This window comes from Engystomops pustulosus, chromosome 3, assembly GCF_040894005.1.
Source record: "Engystomops pustulosus chromosome 3, aEngPut4.maternal, whole genome shotgun sequence".
Classification (NCBI taxonomy): domain Eukaryota; kingdom Metazoa; phylum Chordata; class Amphibia; order Anura; family Leptodactylidae; genus Engystomops; species Engystomops pustulosus.
This window is the reverse complement of record NC_092413.1, coordinates 187,614,369-187,637,289: the sequence shown is the minus strand read 5'-3', so window position 1 is coordinate 187,637,289 and position 22,921 is coordinate 187,614,369. Positions and strand designations below refer to the sequence as shown.

Here is a 22,921-nt window from a genome sequence, read left to right as displayed (position 1 = left end):
TATGATTGGGCATTACATTGATTTGGTACATGTCAATACGGGTGTCAGGGGTCAGTCCCAGGCCAGTGCAGCTGTGAGATTTTTATTTACGTAGGTCATCCCCTTTAATTTGGTTAGTTGGAGGTGAATTTCACAGGATTGGTGACTACCAGTAAAAGACTACAGATTTGGGTTCTTTCCAAAATCAGAGGTGAAATAATTTTCATGGGAGGCAGATCATAGACTCGGGGATGGAAGGGTGAGCTAGTCTGTCATCTTTGTTTCTATGGAAATCCAGACCTTGAACAGTTTGGCACAGTTCAATATTATTCTGATTTGTGGGAAAGTAATGAATGTTGGTACTTTGACATGTAAGCCCAGGAGAGGTGATATGTCTGATTCTGTTGGTCCGACAGCTTAGACTGTGATCGGGCCGTAAGTATAGTTATACATGATGCAAGGAGTCCCTGTTTTCCTCTGGAGAACCGTGACAAATTGTTATCATAACAACAGCTTGGTGCTCCAGTTTTGTTGGGAAGATACAATATAACTGTGATGCTTGGAGTCCCATCCCCGACACAGTGTTCGGTTAGTGAAATCTGCATAATGCATGATCCGAGCACAGTGATGTGTTCTTACCCAATCTGGGCCCCATTGTATCCACGTCTTCATTGTGGAGCAGCACTACTTGGCGATCTCTGGAATTGGTAAAGAACTTGGTCACACAGATCTCGAGGAAGTAAAACTTACAGTAGTATAAAATCTTGCTGAATTTTTGGATTTTCTAAACTGCAAACGTCTTACGTGAGTGCACTCGGGTCAGTTTTATTTCCTCGATAACTTTTTACTGTGCACAACCAGGGAACCGGATTCGATTTGGAACACAATGAAGACTCCAGATGTGTCGGAGCGGCGCTGTAGTGTTACTATGAGCCGGAAGCCCTCAGTACCAGGGCAGCAACCGAGGCATTGGCGGATATATACTATTCACTGAAACACTGTCTGCATGAGTTGTGCCATATTTTCCAAATCTTTTAGATACTTAGGCAATGTAAAGCTGGATTGTATGGTCATAAATTATGCCAGGTTTATCATCCAGCATGAGACACTGTGATAAATCTCCGCTCACACGCTGATGACTATTAAAAGTGACTGCCAGGGACGCAAAAAACGAGCAGGAATAGGACCTGCTCTATCTTTTGCATATTGGGCAGTTGGCTAATGCATGTGGCTTCAACCAAAAAAATGGCAAAGCAAGGGGTGTGGGCGTGAGATCACTGTCACATGCCACCCCTGCTGTCTCATATAATACAACCGAAATGTTGAATATATTAAAAGAAATTGGATTAAATCAAATGGATGCCAGACAAATAATTTTTATTAGATACACAATTACACGGCAACAAAAGAGTAGCAATAAAAGTATAAAAACAGAGAGTGCCAAAGTACATATATAATCAAAAAACCAATAAGAGGAGTAAGAAACAGTGTATAGGAAAGGATACCACTTTGAGCCAAATATATAAGTTCCAGCAGTGGAGGGAACACAAAATATCTCATATGGAGTAAGCGCTGAAGTGTAAATACCTATACCAGTTGAGCAGGCACACGCTGTACACCCCGACACGTGTTTCGCAAGTAGCTTTATCAAAGGGAGTCACTCCCCTTGATAAAGCTACTTGCGAAACACGTGTCGGGGTGTACAGCGTGTGCCTGCTCAACTGGTATAGGTATTTACACTTCAGCGCTTACTCCATATGAGATATTTTGTGTTCCCTCCACTGCTGGAACTTATATATTTGGCTCAAAGTGGTATCCTTTCCTATACACTGTTTCTTACTCCTCTTATTGGTTTTTTGATTATATATGTACTTTGGCACTCTCTGTTTTTATACTTTTATTGCTACTCTTTTGTTGCCGTGTAATTGTGTATCTAATAAAAATTATTTGTCTGGCATCCATTTGATTTAATCCAATTTCTTTTAATATATTCAACATTTCGGTTGTATATAATGCATGTGGCTGTAGAATTTGCAGCTGTGTGCACGAGCCTTTACAAGTGAATGCGGACGTGTGCTGTAGAAAATTCGGCTAGCACACATCCAAATTTCCTGTGTGTCGTTATCCTTACTAATAGATCGTAATCTTCTAATGTTATTCATGCCCTTCTTTCCTTTACAGGAAATCTACCATTTGCTTTTATGCATTATGAAACAAACATACCTTGAGAATGCTGTAGCTACACTGATGCAGAAACATATCTTGTTTAATCTCTGATCTGAGGGGTTTTGTTGAAAAAACTTTTATAAAATTATGATAATTAGGCTCTGTCGCTCCTGTGGATGCCCCGGTGCTTTCCTCACCCTGATTATGCACTGCTCCAGAGAACGCTGTAATCGCGGTGTTGTCCCTGACAGGCAGAAGTATTCAGTTGCTTCACTATCCAACAGCTGCCGTTTATGAATCATCCAGCTCAGGTTGATTAGTCCTGTCTGGACAGTTCAGGCAGCTCTTTAATGTACGGGAGCCAGTCTGCACCAAGCTTTCCCAATGTCCTAAATTTTATAACTGTTTAATAAAACCAATTGGTTCTGCATCAGTGTAGCAACAGCATTCTCAAGGTATGTTTGGTTCACTTTTAAAATTATGCTAATGAGCCTGAAGGAATCCTGGGTGGAGCCCTCTGTGCTGTAGCTTCACATGCTGTTACACTGTCTCCCTTGCCCCCTCAGCACTTCATCCCTTCCCTCTGCCTTATGTAATCTCACTGCAGCAGAGGAAGTTTTGGCACACAGAGGAGGGGAGGGGAAGGGGTGCTCCTTGCACACTGTAACAGGGGCTGCAATAGGGGCTCTGAAAAAACTTGCTGTTGTCTAAGAGGTGTACATGATGCACTATATAACATTAGGGATGATTTCTATCGGTTGTGCCCTGGAAAAATCCCCAGGATCTCTGCCTCTAAATGCTGGCTGAGGAAGTTGATACTACAAGCAGTGAATGACTCCTTGAGTTGCCAGTCATGTCTGGAGACCCAAAGGAATTGCAGTGTGATGGAAACTGGGAGCCCTGGCCCTTGGGACACCCCTATTAGACATAATTTTACAGTTTCGGTAAAAACTGTGAAGGACTTAATTCTGATCTGCGTTTTAGATGTCCATTCAGTCAAACTCTGCCAAGTGGGAGACCCAAGTCTCTTGAAGAACTTTACAGCTGGCTTTACTAAGCTGCCCTGAAATGTTCTTTCAGCGACATGTTGATGATAACTGTCTCTTTTCCGCTCACACCGCTCTGCTGCTGACAGGAACATCGGCAATTTTGTGGCGCGCTCTTCTTGGCACTGCGGCAAATATTCTCACCCATCAAGGATGTCTCATGCCCGTCTCCCATGATGAATATATTGGTTCATTGCACTCGGGTGGCTGCTTATGCAATCTGGAAACTTGGATGGTGTCCTTGGTTATTTTGCAGGAGGCTATCCTGAGTGACACGTATTAGGAAGGTCCCTGGGGGGGTAGAGCAGGGGCTGCTTGTCCTGTTCAGATGGAGCCCCTGCTTCATTCTCCCTCACTGGAAAATCTTCTCCAGATGGCGGGCCGGACGTGCTGCCAGATGAATTTACACAATCCCACAGACAGAGTTTATTTGGCAGATCCCAGGCAGCTTTAAATCTCTTACTAAACTCTGGAGAAATGAAATAAAACATCTTACGAGACCCGGCTGAAGTAATGGCGCTAGAGATTTTTACAGCATCACAGAGACTCGTTTGGACAGTCGATGCTACTGTGCTGTGTGCAGCATCACTTTGGGCATGGAGGACAAAACTGGGGGACCTGAGATACATTTTCATTGACCTTTTTATAATGAGTTGAAGAACTTTCATTTAAAGGACATCTACCACCAGGATGAAGGATTGTAAACCAAGTACACTTACATGTTGGTCTATGCCCCCTCTGGCAGGAGAGTGAGTGGTCCAGGCTCCATTGACACCTGTGCAGCCCAGAGCCCTTCAGGTTTTTTGTAAAAATAAGGTCCTAAGAAGCTAAAAGAAGAGCAGAACCTGACAGAAGGGGGGGACACACCAGTATGTCAGTGTACTTGGTTTACGATCCTTCATCCTGGCGGTAATTTCCTTTTAAGTTGTGTGGTAGAAATGTGATTACAGTGACGGTATGGATGCTGTAATATTAGTGTGTGTCATGATTGGTCAAGAACTGGTAAAGTTTCCTCCTTCAACCACGATATAGGGATGTCCTGCCATCGATGTATGAATTACATGAATGGGTCCAAATTTGGGTTTATTCTCGTGGCAAAATGTAGGCTGGAGGTCACCATCAAATACATAAAAAATAACATTTGTTCTCTTATTTAGAATTGGTTTCTTTACCAACTACACCCAAATCAATAAGTCATCCTAACAGAATTTGTAAGGTTTAAAGCATTAAAGGGACTTTCCATGAATATGGAGAAAATGTAAGGAATATAAGAAGGACATCTTACTGATGGTAGAGTAGTCCTGCTAACCAGTTTCTGAGGAACTGTTCTTCTCGGCGATTCTTTTTATTATAACTCCATATCATGCAATACACAGTCATAAAAATTATGCTAATTCACTCCCCCACTATGCTACCAGTCCCCCTGGTCACTGACGTCCCCTGCTCCAAGCTCTGTGGACGGACGGGACTAGAAGTGTAACAGAAGTGTATAAAATCTATAAAACAAGGCGCTCTGAGGAGCTCCAGTGACAAGGCCGGAGCTCCCCAGACTGATTAGCATAATTTTTATAACTCTATAGCCGACATTGCGGCTTGTAGAGTTATAATAAAAGAAGTCCTGAGGAGAACACATCTGCCCTCAGTGAAACCGATGTCCTTTAGCCTTTACTCCAGCTCCAACTTCCCACGCTGCTCTGGTACTTATAGTTTTGGGCCCTAAGTTTGAACGAAAGTTTTAGGGGTCACGAGGCTGGCTTCAATAAGTGGAGAGGACAACACAAGTAAAGTCACCTGGGAAACGTAAATAACCCCCAACGAGGCTACTCTTTCGATGAAGGGGATCCCTTGACGTCTCTGAATCTCAACCAAATAACCGGAGGTACTGGAGTGACCCGGGAGTCCATTCCTTTTAACAATCACTCATTTTTCAGTAAACTTTACATAAGTCTATAGTGCAAGTGAATATGTAACATTTTGTAATCTACCGATAATTAGTGGAATTCTTTTTTCACCAATTACCTGGCAACAGCTTTACTTTTAAATTATTTCTAAATTCCATCTTCCACAGAGAAAAGCTTAGGGAGATGTCAGATTATATAGAAACCTATGGAAAGGAGTGAGTTGTAACATCTAGGTCTCCACCTAGCAGCTCATGGAGAACTACAAATCACCCAAGATGGCTGCAGAGGGGAGAATTTCTAGCGAATTCAAAATGCCAATGGGATATCCTGAAATGGTGGAATTCCCTGTGGAACCATTGATGTATGCAGTGTCTATTCTTTTGGCTTTCTAATGAAGCTTTATATACCCTCCATTATGGCCTTTTTGTATAATGTGTATTCTGGCAAGTACATGGCCACTTCTGTCCTGATCTCTTCCCTTCTTTTATGTGGAAGGAATGCACGGAAACGTTAAGAGTCACTTTGATGTTGTCTAACTTCGCCCTGGGAGACATGTGCAGCACTAATCACAGGGAGGGATCATGACGCCATTTAGATTTTGGTCAGGGGAATAGCTGGTTATGAAGGAGCTGCAGCCACAATTTTATACTATGATCAGATTTCTATGTAGATGTGCAGGAAAAAGCATTAAAACTTCTAAGATCTATAAGTTTGACCTACGGTATTTTATTTATATATAAACATGCGGTCCCCAACTTAAGGACATTTGACTTACAGATGGACCCCTCTGGCCACTGTGACCTCTGATGAAGCTCTCAGGATGGTTTACTTTAGTATCCATGATCAGCTGTAAGGTGTCTGTAATGAAGCTTTATTGAATATCCAAATGTGACAGGAAATTTTTTTATTTTTTTTTTTCCCCCCTGGAATTACAGTTCTAAAATATACCAATTCCAATTTATAAAATCTATATCTAGTACCTGAAGCATTTCCCAGATTACAGGCTGAACACAACACTGATCATCGTCAGCATTCATATTTAAAGTAACCCTCTAGGCTCCCCCTTGTGAAGTCTCATTTGATTCTGAATAAATGTAAAAACTTAGTCTTTTATCTGTAGGTTACTAATTTTTTGCTATTTTATGCTCTTGCCTGAATGGAAATCTACTCTCTATTCACTAACTGCCTTGTGATATTCAAAACAGCCAATATAAGGAGGCATAGCTTTACTGGGAGGGAGAAGGTAGCAGCCTGAGCCAATTATGAGATAGGGGTGTGGCTAAGACTACCACAGACTTCCTGTAGGCACTGTATCTACGATGTAGTCAGAGATCACAGCTCTTCCCCAATGGAGCTAGACCAAAAGGAGAAAAATATATAGCAGATAATCATTCCCTGTGGGTACTGCCTGGCATATTATATTTGAGCACATGGCTGGGCGGTCACTTTAATCACAGGGGTCATCTTGGTATAGTAAAATAATTGCTAGATTGCTGAATGGCAGAATAGAAAGCCGAGTAAATGGTTATAAAATGTGTTGGCAATACAGGTAGTCCCCGGGTTACATACAAGATAGGGTCCGTAGGTTTGTTCTTAAGTCGAATTTGTATGTAAGTCGAAACTGTATATTTTATAATTATTGTAGATACAGACAATTTATTTATTTTTTTGCCCCAGTGACAATTGGAGTTTCAAAATTTTTTGCTGTAATGGGAACAAGGATTATCACTAAAGCTTCATCACAGACACCTTACAGCTGATTATTGCAGTCTGGGACTATAGTAAAGCATTCGGAGACTTCACCAGAGGTCACAGTGGGCAGAGGGGCCCGTCTTTAACTATGGGTCTTCTGTAAGTCGGGTGTCCTTAAGTAGGGGACCGCCTGTAGTTCTTCCATAATATATGTACATAACATGTATCTGGCACAAGTTCTGAGAAGTTCTGTTGATATTACTTTTCTCGCTCTTCTATTGACCTGATGCTGAGTAGCCCCATTGCTTAAATAATATATGAGCTAATAATTGAGTATACATTGGACACTACTTCATGGAAAAATTCTTGGACATTGTTTGGGAAAGGCAATTGGCAGACAACTTCTGGTCTATGGGATCCACCATAAGGAATCCATGCAGTCAACATCCCTGGTGATTTTACGTAATCTGAAACACGTCAGTGGTTTCCATATCTGGAGCCTCGGCATGTGAGCAGTGTGAGGGGAGGGATGGGGGGCTGGATGTGCTTTGTGGCGGTGGAGATGGATTCCATTCCACTGTCATGATGGCTTTGGTTTGTATATAACACGATACAGCTGCTACACATGTGCCTGGGCAAGTAAGGAACTGTCCGCCAGCCTTGCCTTAAATATACATATATAGAACCGAGGCTTCTTCACCTGTGCATTGGTGGCCTTGGTGTACGGTCACAGTGTGGCACAGAGATCCCTTCTGTAGTGGTCCTACTCTGTGATGACTTGTTTCCATCTTATTTCTTTACACGGCATGAGCCAGTCCTGTAAATAGTTTGGAAATGCCTTTGAACAGATATGTGACCATGTCGTTCCTGCGTTCTCCAGATGTGACCCTTCTCCCAGCCCTACGTCTTCTCCCCTCTCTGCGGCCAGCCGGCTTGTTCATGTCATCCCCGGTGCAGATGTTCTACTTCAAGTACATGTTTGAAATACTTTGTGGAAAAGCCTCTCTCCTGATGAAATATAAGATGAGAATGGACCGGACTAAAATATGCACTATTTGACTTGACTATTTCTGAGACTTGGCGTCCATTCTAGTGGACCCAGCCTTGGTCACCCACCACTATCTATTAATGAATTGCTTCATGACGTAGTTTCCCAAGGATCTCAATGGATACAATAAGTTCTCATAATTCTTTACAGCCACAACAATTTCCCATTCCCAGTTGGAATACAGGATGTGGATGCTTCAGGCGGCCCCCATAGTATGATAGCGTGGGTGCAGCATTGTTTCTGTGGTTTTTGGTTTCAACATGTAAGCTGTATTTAATGTATAGGATAATGTTACAAACTTTTTTTTTGTCTTGTGAATTTCTCTCGCTCACTTGTAAAATAAAAATGCAAAAAGTTCACAAAGCATTAAAGGGAACCTGTATTTTTTCATTAATACAGCTAGTGACAGGTTCCCAAAGAGCCCTATTAAATGAATACCATTCTTCTTTGAGCTAAAAATTTAATCAAATCAACTGTTACCTGTCATAGCAAGTCTGAGGAGGTGTTTCCTCCCATCTTAACTTGTTTCTCTGCATGCCTCCTTTTAACCATTCAGCACTTCCTGTCATTAGACCAGGGTGATGTAATTGAAGGTCCTTTACCCATTAACATTTGCAAAAATCTACTCCATGTATGTATCTGATCACAGGAAATCACAGTAGCCTCCATGTAGACATAGGGAGCAGTGGAAGTGCATGGAGGCATTCTGTGATTTCATGTGATCAGATAATACTTTAGGAACATTTTTGCAAATGTTAAAGGGAACCTACCACCACAAATCTACCTATAAAGGTAGATTGGGTGGTAGGTGGATCAATGGGACGTGAGGAGAGCCCTTTTAAGGGCTAATCCTCACGTCCCTGCACTTTTTTAATAACTTTAATTTGGTATTTATTCAAATTTACTTATGCGGCTACCGGGGCGTGGAGTAGCCGCATATGAGATTACACGAGGCGGCTACTCCACGCCCCGGTAGCCATTTTACACCTCCTACTCACCCATCTTCGGCGCGCAGCTCCGTGTAGCTGCGCGCCCTCGTCCGGCGATCCTGCCGTCTGCGCATGCGCAGAAGAGCAGGCCCGCGCCTGTTTCGGAGTTGTGACCGCCGAAGATGCTGCGCGCCGAAGATGGGTGAGTAGGAGGGGTAAAATGGCTACCGGGGCGTGGAGTAGCCGCCTCCTGTAATCTCATATGCGGCTACTCCACGCCCCGGTAGCCGCATAAGTAAATTTGAATAAATACCAAATTAAAGTTATTAAAAAAGTGCAGGGACGTGAGGATTAGCCCTTAAAAGGGCTATCCTCACGTCCCATTGATCCACCTACCACCCAATCTACCTTTATAGGTAGATTTGTGGTGGTAGGTGCCCTTTAATGGGTAAAGGATCTTCGATGACGTCAACCTGGTCACATGACAAGAGAAAGAGGCATGGGGAGGAGTGAAAAGAAGTCCGGATGGGAGGGGTTCCTGAACTTCCCTGAGCAGGACACCCTCCCCCCTCCAGGAATCTGGCTGTATGCAGGTAAAGTTGATTTTATGAGTATGTGAGGGCAACTTTTTTGCTAAAAGGATGGCCTGTCACTATCTGTGTTTGTGAAAAATGTGATGACGGGTTCTTCTGGAGCTACCTGCAGTGTTCGATACTGTTGACGACCAGCTCTTCCTCAGGATTCTTCGCCCCATTGGCCTAAAGGACACTGCACTCTCTTGGTTTTCTTCCTATCTCTCTGACCGCACTTTCAGTGTCTCCTTTTCTGGATCTCATCTTCCTCTGTGTCGAGGTTCCTCAGGGCTCAGTCCTAGGTCCTCTTCTCCCTCTATACTGCCCCCATTGGACAAACCATCAGCAGATTTGGTTTCCAGTATCATTTCTATTCTGATACCCAGCTATATACTTCTGCACGTAACATCACCCCTGGCTTAATCCAGAACACTAGCGAATGTCTCTCTGCTTTCTCTAGCATCATGTCCTCTCTTCTTGAAACTTAATCTTTCTAAGACTGAACTTCTTATCTTTCCACCATCTACTAACTTACCTAACCCTGACCTCTTGGTCTCGGTCTGTTGATCACTATAGCACCGAGGCAGCAGGCCCGCTGTCTTGGGGATGCGCTGGACCTCTTTGCACCATATCTTCGATCTCTTGCCGCATGCATCTCGGAAACATCTCCAGAATTTCTGACAATTGAAACTCCTAAAATGCTAATTGTTGCTGATTCACTCTTGACCAGACTGCTGTAACTTCCTACTGATTTGTCTTCCACTTACTAAACTCTCTCCTCTCCAATCTATTCGTAATGCAGCAGCCAGACTCGTCTTTCAGACCAAATGATACACAGATGCCTCCAGTCTGTGCCAGTCACTGCACTGCCTGCCTGTCGGGTTTAAAATAACCCTCATCCACAAAGCTCTGCGTAATGCTGGACCTCTCTCATCTCAGTCTATCACCCTACCCGTGCTCTTTGATCTCCCTGTGATATTAGATTATTCTCAAACCTCTCATGCACATCTCCAGGACTTCTCCTGATTGCTTGTTCATGCAGCATCATTTTTAATCATTAAAGAGAACCCGTCATGCAAAATAAGCCCCCTAAACTAAATATATTTTCATAAACTGCCATTAGAGAGCATTGCCTCTATCCCTTCATTGTCCCTCTACATGCCTGTAAACCTAAGCAATGAGGTCCTAAAGCTGTATGCAAATGACCTGTGAAATGTCCAATGAAGCATTAGCATATTCAAGCTGTCCACTCTATTCATGAGTGGGAGGCACAGCCACACCCCCAGTGCTTGACTGACAGCCTGTATAATGATGTGAGGCTGTATAATGATGTGCTTCCTGGTGCTGGTGGCCACGCCCCCTGCAACCTGTGTGTGCATGTGTGTGTGTTTAGGAGAGATACAGCAGCTCCAGGCAGCCATGTTACAGCAGAACATGTCAGATTCATGTGTAGCTGATGTCTGTGTCTCTCACCTGTATATTAGGAGGAGGCAGCATGTCAGCAGATGCAGCACACACACTAGCCATGCTTTACTATACATTACACACAGACATGAGCAGGGGGAGGAGAGGGGAGGGGTAACAGGGGTGACATCACTGCCTCTGACCATGTGACCAGCCTCATTTATATGATAAAAAATAGATGATTTTACAATGAATAATGTATGAAATAACTAGATAAAGGCTGTGATGGGATCCTTGTGAGCTGCTCCAACAGGTAGTAGTGACAGGACAAGTGACACAGACCTGATGACAGGTGTCCTTTAAATTATTTTATACCGTTCCTCTGCTCAGGAGACTTCCATTTATTATTGAAGGGCAGCCCTCGGGTCGCTGGAGATCTGGGGAATGGCGTTACAAGCCTCTACTTGGTGACTCGGCTGATTCCATAGACTTTAGGATTTTGGTCTGGATGATCACCAGTCTACAGCAGATGTTCCATAATGATGTAATCTCGATTAGCTGGTGTCTTGACCTTGATGATGGGTGGCATCACGGAGGAACATTACAGAAGATGGCCATGCAATAAAAAGGCATGTTGGAAGAGATGAGGGGTCTTATTGTAGTTGCATGCAATCATGTCAACCCTTCTGTGTGGGGGGTGAACTTTTCCTTTCCTGTGGTCACAGTTCACGGCCAGGTTGGAACTTAAAGGGCAGGAGGTATCAGACCTCTCTGCAGGGGACATGCACTGGACACAAAGCAGATACCCCTTGTAATAAGTGGGATTCTCTTTTAGGTGTAGTTCATGTTGAGAAGTAGAACATTTACTCGGTGTCCTTAATCCTACAAGTAGCTGGACTGTCACACTTGTGCTTATAAAGAGAACTTCACGTTGTATGTGTGGGCCTTTGTTTCGAGCTTTCCCTATGGATGCAGACTCTCCATATGTTCAGCATATTTTACCATTGCCAGATTTTCCTTTCTTGAGTCAAGATGCTCTTTGAAGGTCCATTTCTTCTGAAAGTAACACATGTAGAGTGGATCCGTTGTAAGCGGATTTGATCCGTGAAGCTTTGAAGTCCTGGGGTTTTTGCATACCTTTCAAAGGTCATTCTGATGACATGGAAGCTCCAGATATGACCTCAGCGGAGTGTTATCACTAACAGCCATCATGTGTACTCTCATAGGAAGACCTTTTTTATGTCAGACTTACAATAAAGCGTGATTATAAGTCAGACGTGTTGATCATTTTGTGTGAGAAGTTAAACCACTTTGAGCGATTTGAAGTTTACCTCCTAAAATCAAGAGGATCCATAAGTTGCATCCCTACTTACCTTTGGGCTATCCCTTCCCAGATATCCGTCATCGAAAGAGCTTTAAATGTGAGGGTGGGCTCTGTACATGCTACATGGCAAGTTGGATGACATTGGTAGATTCAATTGATTTTCCATCTATAAATAAATATAGAACATTTCACTGTTTGAAAATCCAAGGTAAGGAAAATATTATGAACGGAGTGATCACCCAAATACACAAGCAATGCCAATCCTATTCATAGCCAAGGCTTTACTTTGCTTCACCTAATGAACATGAACATGTATGTATTACATTAAAAGTTCCTTGTCCGCTATTCGGCACCCCCACTCCTCGGCCATTGATACATTTTTAGAGCCAAACCTCCATGTCTGTTTACCTGCAAAAATCAATCCCTTTTCATAGTCCAGATATTCACTTCTGGAGATTTGGCTTAAATGTGTTAAAGACCCTCACCCTCCCGAAACCTGTTCTGTCAGGCATTTCATAAGGTCTTATACAAGCTGGACATTCCTGGCCCCATTCCCATTATGAACAGGGCGATTTCTTGTCTTCTGACAGTGTTATAAGGACACTCACGCCTTTTCTGTTGAGTAAAAGCAGTTTTTATTGTAAACTGGTGGTTTGGACGCCATTGATCTTACATTACAAGTTGGGGAGAGAGGTAACGGAGCTTAATGTTAGCATGTTTTCATATATTATGGACTGGATCCATATAGCTAGGGTGATTTTACTTTCCCAGTATTCATGTCCTAGAAGGAAATGGTTATTTTGTGCATCTATGCATCTAAACGTCTCAGCTTCTCCTGACGTGGGCGAGACTTTCTGGTTGTGACATCAGCTAAGGGCAGTGAGGTCAGAGAACTGAGGACATTCATGTGAACTTGCGCAGCCAGTGGGAACACAGAATTGGCCTTACTGCTTGTGCAGAGTGAGGCAGGGAAGACAGAGCTGACAGCACAAATATATTAAAACATGTCCAGCTACACTATAAACTCCTACATCGGAATAAAAAGATAGCCACACACATTCTTTTGTCATTTATCTATGTATATAGACGGAGAAACCACTACGCTCTAAAAGACTCTTTATTTTTTTTTTTTTTTATTATTATACTCTATGGTAGCTGCCCCAAATCTGAAGACCACCCCTTTCCTTGCAAAGAGATCTGCTCTAAGAGTTTTCACACGTGTGTGTGTGTGTGTGTGTATGTATGTATGTATGTATGTATATAATATATACCACAGTGGGAAAATTCACAGCGTTACAGCAGCTGAGAGGGTACAGAGAGGGAAGTACAAACTTATATAACTTTTAAACACACTCAGCTACAGCTACATACGATTCCTCGGGCAGTATACTAATACTAAGATGACCTGAAGCATCACTCATGGTCTTAGAGTTTTTTTGCATTCTGCTATAGTGAGGACTAATAGTCCTCTGCACCCAGCAGCTACAGATAGTATCCTAGTGCTGCCCCCCCCCCCCCAACAACATCCACCAACACTCCTCTTATCTCCACCATTTGTATTCCCATTGTATCCAACCAGAGGGAGAGCAACCAGGAGGACAAGGTAAAACCCCTGCTAGCAGGCAAACGGCTGCAGGTGGCTAATGAGTAAACTAGAGAATTGCGTATTTTAGGTTAGTGCAGAGTTGGGGGGAAAAAAGGTTTGCTTTATAGTTGTTCTTAAAGGGAACCTGTAATTAGCCTAATTAACAACTACCGGTATATTGTCAAACCGCATAACACCTTCTAGTTTTTGTTTCCTTCGTGGTTCAGTGTGATGGCATCCTTCTCTTCCTTAGAAGTCTCAGCATGATTTCAGTGTTAAAATTCAGTGTTAAAATCTCCAACCAATGTACAACCAATTTCCATCTCACTTCAAAGTTTGATTTTCTGGATGATGTCACCACACAGGGTCATGGGAAAAAAAACCTGGAAGGTGTTCAGAGGTTTGGAAACATACTGGTAGTGGTTTATTAGGTCAATTTGTGCTGACGGGTTCCCTTTTAATGACTTCTATTACAATGTTTACTAGCATCACCTGATCTTTTTTATTTCTGCAATTTAAAATAACAAGGTTTAAAACGGGAACAGAATACTTTTTCTGCTGGTTTGCCAGTTAACATATATATATGATTGTTGGCAGAACCCACATAAAGTATTCGGATCTGCAGAAATGCCTGTTTTTATCTTGAATGGGACCTCTCCTTACATAATGTAAGTGACAACCTGTGTAATATTAGGCCAAGTCAGGTTGGCGCTATACTGAATCGTACCCGCTCCTCTTGCTGGGCGGATGCATTTGTGCTGCTGACAGTGAAGTCTTCGCAGTTACTTTGCACAATTCCTTGTAGCGGAGCATTAGCTGCTTTATATTAGTTTAGTATGTGTTATATTGAGCTTGTTAGCTATTAGAAAGTAAGTGTTAATGTGTCTGGATTTCCGTGCTATTCTTTTTATCTGGGTAGGTGCAGATAATATCATTGCAGCCTGTACTTGTTATGTTCTTTTTGCTTTGGCCAGTAATCGGTGTGGAATCTTGTGCTGATTCCAGGGAGCTCCTGACATTTTATTCTTGGGCTCCTGTAATTCCTAGTCCCGTCCAGACATAAAAATATCCATGATGAGGTTTCCATACGTCCTTTATCCTGAGTCATCATTCTTGAGGCACAGTTATAATGTGATAATCCATTTCATATATAATCCTGGTAAGTATTGTACACGTTGTAGTCATCATCTTATTTCGCAACAGTGGATAAGCCTTTGTTTGTTTTTGCTATTCATTCTGTTTCGTTTTTCTTGGAACTGAAAAAATGGTGAAAAATCTTGTGTGATAAAGTTCAATCTGCTCAAAACTTCAGGTTAAAGGAAACTTTTTTTTTTTTTTTTTTTTTTTTTGCACAGAATATTTTATTGGTTTACTTCCTCTACGCTCCTACCATTTAGTTGTTGTATTGTCTTTGCTTGCTCTCCCTCTGCCTATTCTCACCTCTAGTGATGGCAAGAAGAGGAAAGTTGTACGTACAAAGGAACATAGGAAAGAATGCAAGACTCATGGATCCAGGCACTGGGGTTGTGGTAATCTTCTATTTATTATCTTTGGCTGCCTTTGTCTCAAGTCAACTTTGAAAATTATGCTAATGAGACAGAAGGGCTTTGGGGGCATTTGCAGAGCCCCTCCATCCTGCAGCTTCACAGCCTGTCCCCAACTTTGTGCTGAAACTTCCTGTAGTGTATTTATCATGCTTAATTTTGATAGTAGATGTTTGGGTGGAGGGGGGGGGGTGATGAACTAAAAAGTTAGACTTCTACTTGTACATTGGGAAGGTCGTAAAATGGTTTTGTACCACACAGTGGGTTCTTGGATGCGCCAGTCATATGGTGGTGGAGGGCCATATGTGGTACAGAAATTACCCTAAAACTATTCTACTTGAGCTCTTCACTTTTAGGTGAGTGGTCCTTGGCTGCAATGGACAAGTTGGCAGCATCTGACCCATCTAACCAATATCCAAAAAAAAAATTGATTGTTCTGGAATGGTAATACACCCGAATCATTGGAAGTAACCTATTACATGATGAAAGACTGGTTTGTGGCGCTGAAAGTTTCTTTTTAGGTAACTCTTGATTATTGTTACCCGATCAAGAATGGGGTATTTGGATGTGGGATTTTTAGACCACCCCTTTAAGTTTACTTTTAATGTCTCCCTATATAAAAACACATCATCATATTTTATCATCCCTTTTCAAGGCAGAAGCTTTTGATAGAGGACATGGAAGAGAAAGCAGTTGTAGCAGCAATGGCTCACACCTTGTGTATACAATGGCATGCTACATTCTAGATTAGAAACAGGTGATGGCTTTACTATAACGTGCGGGTAGGTACATGCTGCCGTAAGCTTTTTATGGCTTCGTACATCTGTCATGCAAAATACTTGAAGCCAGAAGATGTAAAACGGGGAGTGGGGGGGGCGGTGGGTCTTTGGTATGTTCAGGGTGGATTTCACAATGACCTGAATCGCGTTCAAGAATTCAGCTGAGGAATAAATGGTTAAATTGTAGGATTGTCATTGCCACATACGATAATTGTGTACTTTTTGGGTAAGGGGGTCATTGCTCTCTGCTTGTATTACCGGAAATGTTCTCGTGCTGTATAAGACCTGTTGTTGCTCCCTATGAATAGATCCCTTTGCTCGCATAAGAAGAGCCACATGTTGCTGTGTATGATTCTGTGCCTTACTTATCACGTCTTGGCCAGTGGGTAATAAGACTCCTTGAAGGGGACGATTGTTTACCTAAGAAGCTTTTTTTTCAGGACTTCCTTGTTTTCAGTTATTTGCCCCCTAATCCGAGCCTTGTGTTAAACCCTTTCTTGTTCTCTTCGCAGCACTTCCAGACCATGATAAAGTCAAAGCTGAACGTGTTAACCCTTCGTAAAGAACCTCTCCCAGCTGTAATCTTCCACGAGCCAGAAGCTATTGAACTTTGCACCACGACTCCTCTTATGAAGCCCCGACCGCAAGCGGGATGCAAGGTATAATACTTATACTCCAATGTTCTCCACCTGTAGTGACATGGCTATTGTGCCTGTGCCTGAATTCTTAAAGGGTTTGTCCAGTTCTTACAAAAGGCCATCAAGTTTAGATCTGCGGGGGTCCGACAGCCAGGACACCTGTTTCTGATCTGTTCCTGGGGAGTGCTGCTCTTGGTATAGTTTACTTGTCATGCTGTTCACTCACAACATTGCAACGTTTCAGATAAATCATTGTCTTTTTCATGTCTGTGTGTAAATGACAAGGCCTTCTGAAAGTGGACCTCCTAAACTTCTAGTTTGATGTAGGATCATCTTCACACAAACTGTAGAAGGAGCTGGGAAGGATGTGTGTGTGTCCTCCTTCAAGGAGTTTGTCCGGTGACACACACAAGATAGGGGATAACAATCTGTTCGATGGGGGTCCCAGCAATCTGCACACTTTAATTATTGTAAACTGCAAGGGTCTAATCACGTGATCAGTGGGGGTTCCAGCAGCCAAACCCTAACTTTTTAGATTGATGTGCCCTATCCTGTAGATCAGTGGTTCTCAACCTTTCTAATGCTGTGACCCCGCAATATAGTTCCTCATGCTGTGGTGACCCCAAACCATGCAACTCGCAGTAAAAACACAGTAAAATTGTGGCTCCGATGGCTTTAGGCGACCCCCGGTTTTGGTCGTTCGACCCCCGCTGGGGTCCCGACCCACAGGTTGAGAACCACTGCTGTAGATAGTGAAGAACAATACAACTTGGGACAACTCATTGGGGGTTGTTTATCATAATTTTAATATTTGTTTTGGTCTAATTTGTTCCTGCCTTTCATTTGGCCTAACTAACTTTCATTAGTTAGTAATGAACTCCTATCTTTGTTCAGTATTGCATATAGGAAAAAACAACTGACCACCGTATGTTAATATCACAAAAATTATCTTTTATCTTGTTAACAATCTTTACAATACAAGTCATGAAATAGAAAATTCATTGAAAAAAAGAGAATTTCTCTTTAGAGCTATTATTTTATTTTTATTTTCAATGAATTTTCTATTTCATGACTTGTATTTAAAAGATTTTTAACAAGACCAACAAGCACACTCACACTGCTTAGATAAATAGGGCAAACCTGAGGCAACTATCACTTTCTCTAGTTTTAAGCACCCAAAAAGTTCAACAAAAGAACAACTATGTTGTTGAATGAAGATGATAAAAACAGATGACCCAGTAGAATTATGGCTAAATACTTTATCCTCCACATTAAATAGACTTCACTAAAATATTTTTTGTATTGTGTTTGCCCCTTTTGCACGTTGAGGACTCAAAGTTTTCTCAAATAAGACCGAAGGTCCCAAAATTTCCCTACTATAATCCACGTTTTGTAGTCACTGCAAATCAGGACTGAGACTCTAATCTTCAGTCTCGCTTCGATCTGTCTGCTCCAGCTATAATCTTTGGTCTGCTTAGCTTCTAAAATCGTTCCTGTAGAAGCTGATAAGCCTTCTCCTTCCATCAATGGGGGCACTGTATTTTCCATATTTGAGTGGGTGTATTTTGGATCTCCAGACCTGGTTGACCCCACTGCTACCTCTGGATGTGCCTGGGTATTGATCCCATCCAGTGTAGTGGTGCTTAATGTCTGTCTGGAGCACATAATAAGGATTATGCTTGGGTCAGGAGCGGGTTGTTCCGAAAATCAGAGTTATTAGCATAGCTGCCTTCCGAAAAGTTTCACGGATTGTTCTGGAAGAGTGCACCTGACTTGACCCAGGCCGAGGTCAATCTTCCACTAATATTTCCACCCCCCACACTTCCCCCGTAACACATTTCTTCTACATCATTTAGCAGAACATGCAGGAACAAAATACTCATTTCTTTTTCGTTAACATGAGAACATGGAAGATGAATTTCATGCTCTAATAACTGGCTTTTTCCGAAAGTTTAATAAGGCGATATTTATATTATGACTGTATCTCGGATGCGAAAAGTAAAGAGACAGATTAAAATCTGAGTAATGAGAAAATCATCTTTTTGTTCCAGTCTGGGAGGTTACATGTCTATGGAAACAAGTCTGGCTTTACCAATAAGTCCCTTTTTTCTTATACAGTACATCGAGTATTGGCTGGCATGATGGGGCCTTAGGGATAGCGAAGTGATGGGCAATTTACTAGTAGATTATTAACCCTCTCAAGCAGAAAATACATTTGTGGTTTACCAGGAGTAAAAATTTTATGAAATAACCTTGGGGATGGCTCCTTTATATCAGATTGGTAGCGGCTGCAAACAGAAAACCTGTTTGACGTTACATTGTTTTCACTATAGGGTCCTGTGCTTGTTAAGCAGTGAACGGACCACTTAAATTCTGTGGTCTCTTCAATTCAAGTGAAAAATAATATCCATCTCTCCTATAGACCAGGTCCAGTAAGGCAAGGTGTAGCAATAATAATAATAATTTCTTTATTTATAAAGCGCACACAGATTATGAAGCGCTGCACAGAGATTGCCAAATCAGTCTCTATCCTGAACGGGGCTCACAATCTAATCATCCCACCAGTATGTTTTGGAGTGTGAGAGGAAACTGGAGGACCCGGAGGAAACCCACGCAAACACAGAGATCATACAAACTCTTTGTAGGACAGCGTGACATCGTGTCATAGTGTGTGCACGGGCAGAGCGCATAGACAGAAGGTAAGTATGTAAGTTTATTTAGGTTTTTTTTTTTTTATACGAGGGCTGCTTTAGTCCATTATATTAGTGGGGGCACTACTGCAAGGCATTTCATTTCTGGTAACCCTCGGGCATTTCGGCAGTGCGGGATTGCTGCTAGACATTTCATTACTAGGGAAGGCGGCGACCAATCCATTTCCCACCCTAGGCTTATACTCTAGTCAATACATTTTCTCAGTATTGTCTGGTAAAAGTGGCCTTGGCTTATACTCCAGTGCAGTGATGGCGAACCTTTTAGCGGCCGAGTGCCCGAACTGCAACCCAAAACCCCCCTTATTTATCACGAGGTGCCAACCAAAATTAAAGCAGTAACTTATTGCACCCTGTTCAACAACTTTCAATCAGATTGGCCTCCTGAGGACACCAACACAGTAGAAAGATGGAAAATTTTCATCATTTTAGCTTCTTTCCAGTGTCCCTCTGTACACAGAGAATCGTGGGGCCAGCAGAAGGTCCTCCAAAGATAATTCGGCCCTGCCTACTCATTCTCCCTCTTCCTACAGTCCCATGTAACGAAGTATCAAAATATGACTGAAAGCAGCATCTTTTAAGCTGCTTGGAACTGCAGGAAGATTCTTTGAGTCCTGTCTGGTGTGCTGGGCAATGCCTTGGGTGCCCACAGAAAGGGCTCTGAGTGCCGCCTCTGGCACCCGTGCCATAGGTTCGCCACCACTGCTCTAGTGTATACGATATGTACTTGTCTACTTCCAGCGTTCCATCAGACGTCCGGTTTTCAGCACTACTCACCCTGTGGTCCCATGACCTTCATCACTTCTCGTGATGGTCAGCAAGTTTTAGCTAAAAATGCTCCTGTCATCACTGACTGTCACGGCATTCTGGTAAGCAATGGATGTCTCAATACCCAGACCACAATGACCACAGATTAAGGGAGATTGTTCAGTTAGTTGGGTTTTGTTACATTTGACCCTAGAGGTTCCTTTTTCGTGTTGTAATTCTGAAATGTGTATCATGCCGACTCAGTACTAAAACATCCACCCTGACGCTACATCAGTAAGTATTGCCATCTGTGCCTAACCTCTTTACCATGGTTTCCAAAAACTTTTCATCTGAGTCACTATGGTCAAAGAGAAAGCAAAATCCTTGTGGGGTACAAATCTTTGCAGTACTTTCCTTTTAATAAGTAGATTATGGATATCAGTTTTCTGGTCTTTCAAATAGTTTCTGAATGTTGAAAATGAATCACCTGCAGGAGGCATTGCACAATACCCCAAATAATACTGCTATTAGTCACTCATTCAGAGACATTGCCCGGCAGTTTAAAACTGAAGCAGGCTGTATGGTTTTATATATAGTGTCCTATGTGCAGGCAGCATGTTATAGAGCAGGAGCAGCTAAGTAGGCTAACATTTAGTTTTGTGGTAAAAAAAAAAAAAAAAATCTGTATAATTTGGTTTTTAATTTATATTTCTTTCTATGCATATTACTGTCTTTAGCAATGTTAAATAGCCTCTTCTCTATGTCTATGCTTTCAGAAATCGCTGTCAATCATTCATGGGGCTAACCCCATGTCCTAGACGCCGCCTCCTAAGCATAAAGTGAGCAGCACTATAAAGACATAAAGGTCAAGTCATACGGAATCATTGTTTCCCAAATGCTTTTCATTGACGGGTTTCCTTTAATAGATGAGATGTCAAATGTTGTGGAACTTGGGGAGTAAGCAAATGGCCCTAAATGTGTCAACAATAATACGTAGATGACTTGTGATTCCTGGTATTGGGCTCATTTAGCAAATAAGTTTGGTTGTTTAATAGAGCCATAGAACCATATTAGTAGGATTGTATTAGAGCAGGGGCAGGGAACCTATGGCTCTGGAGCCAGATGTGGCTCTTTTGTTGGCTGCATCTGGCTCTCAGGTAGATCTTTAATAAATAGTGATGGCTGCTGTGTGTCTCTTAGACTGATCACAGGAAACAGGCAGCGATGTTACCGCTGCCTGCATCCTCTGTACGACCCAGTAGTGAGTGGAGTAGTGAACCCCCTGGACCACAGCGGACGATGAATTAAGCAGACACCTGGGACCGGAATCTAATTGGCACCCGGTCTTCACCAGAGCCCGCCGCAAAGCAGGATGGCTTTGCTGCAGCGTGGTACCAGCAGGTCGTTCCACAGGCACAACTTGTCCACGTTGGCAGCCAAGGTACAGGATCACTAGGCAGTCTCGTGGTCAGGAACAGGCAGACAGTCAAGTCAGGCGGCAATGGTGCGAGGTTGGGGACGGAGCAAGAGATCAGGGCTGGCAGCGAAGGAGCAGAATCAGGAACAGATCTGGGGTCACAACGGGAGGTCAACACTTGGGAAGGAAACACTTTGGAAAGCTTCCTCATAGGCACGAAGAACTAAAATCTGGGGGGGAAGGGATGCTGGGAGCCACCGGTCTTTATAGGAACCCGGGAAGTGGGTTGTGCCAATCAGTGCTGGCCAGCTGGGACAGGAGCAGGAACGTCGAGAGCTCGGAAAGGGGCACCACCACATACAGGGGCATGGGTGTGCCTGCGATCTGAGAAGTAGATTGCAGGGGCACCCGTGACACCGGGACTACCTATCTGCTTGGGGGCATGTGCATATTGTACGGCTCTTACGGAATACCTTTTTAAAATATGTGGAGTTCATGGCTCTCTCAGCCAAAAAGTTTCCTGACCCCTGTATTAGAGACTCACATCCCAGATCTCCAATCCTACTCCTTAATTTTTATTTGATCCACTGTTTGCATAGGATTTATGGCTGCTGTACAGTTCTTATTAAATAAAGATATAGTCTCGTGAATCCACTTCATGCTTCTCGTAGATCAGAATTTACAATAATCCCCCCCACACACAAACACTACACATACATACATGCACACTGCACACTCTGAACGCACTGATTCTCCTGAAACAGTTTATGTGGTCACGCTGGAAAATAATCCAAGAATATGTCAAGGATCCGTATCTTTTGTGGGATAAGACAAATTACACCGTACTTATTAGATCCATGTGATCCTGCTAGAGACCAAATGAGGTCGTATGTATTCGGATGTATTTCTGTATGGCTTCACTGGATGGAAACCCTACCTGGTACAACCATATTGGTGATAGAACGCAGATGTCTCTGTAAAAACAATGGGGCAGATTTACTTACCCGGTCCATTCGCGATCCAGCGGCGCATTCTCTGCGGTGAATTCGGGTCTTCCGGCGATTCACTAAGGCAGTTCCACCGACGTCGACCAAGTGTCGCTGCTGCGCTGAGGTCCGCCAGAGTTCACGATCCGTTGCTGAGTGCAGGTAAGCGCGTGTCCAGCGGCACTTTTTTTTTAATTTAAATGCGGCGGTTTTTCCGAATCCGTCAGGTTTTCGTTCACCCACACATCCCCCCATTTCCGTCGCATGCACGCCGGCGCGCCACAATCCGATCGCGTGCACCAAAAACCCAGGGCAATACAGGGAAAATTGGCGCAAAACGGAAAAATTCGGGTAACCCGCCGTAAAAACGCGATTCGGACCCTTAGTAAATGACCCCCAATGTCTTTAAGAGTGCCCTCGCTAAAAAGACAAGGTTTTAGGAAACTGACTTGTTTG

At 42.9% G+C, this 22,921-nt stretch overlaps 1 protein-coding gene across 1 annotated transcript in view; it reads left to right on the top strand.

Annotated features, from left to right (window-relative positions):
• The window catches only part of PID1 (phosphotyrosine interaction domain containing 1), a 39,739-nt gene that overhangs the window by 3,358 nt on the left and 13,460 nt on the right, over positions 1–22,921 (top strand). The window contains exon 2 of the mRNA XM_072143360.1: positions 16,482–16,628. Within this exon, the coding sequence (XP_071999461.1) occupies positions 16,482–16,628 (147 nt within the window). The remainder of the gene's footprint in view (positions 1–16,481; positions 16,629–22,921) is intronic.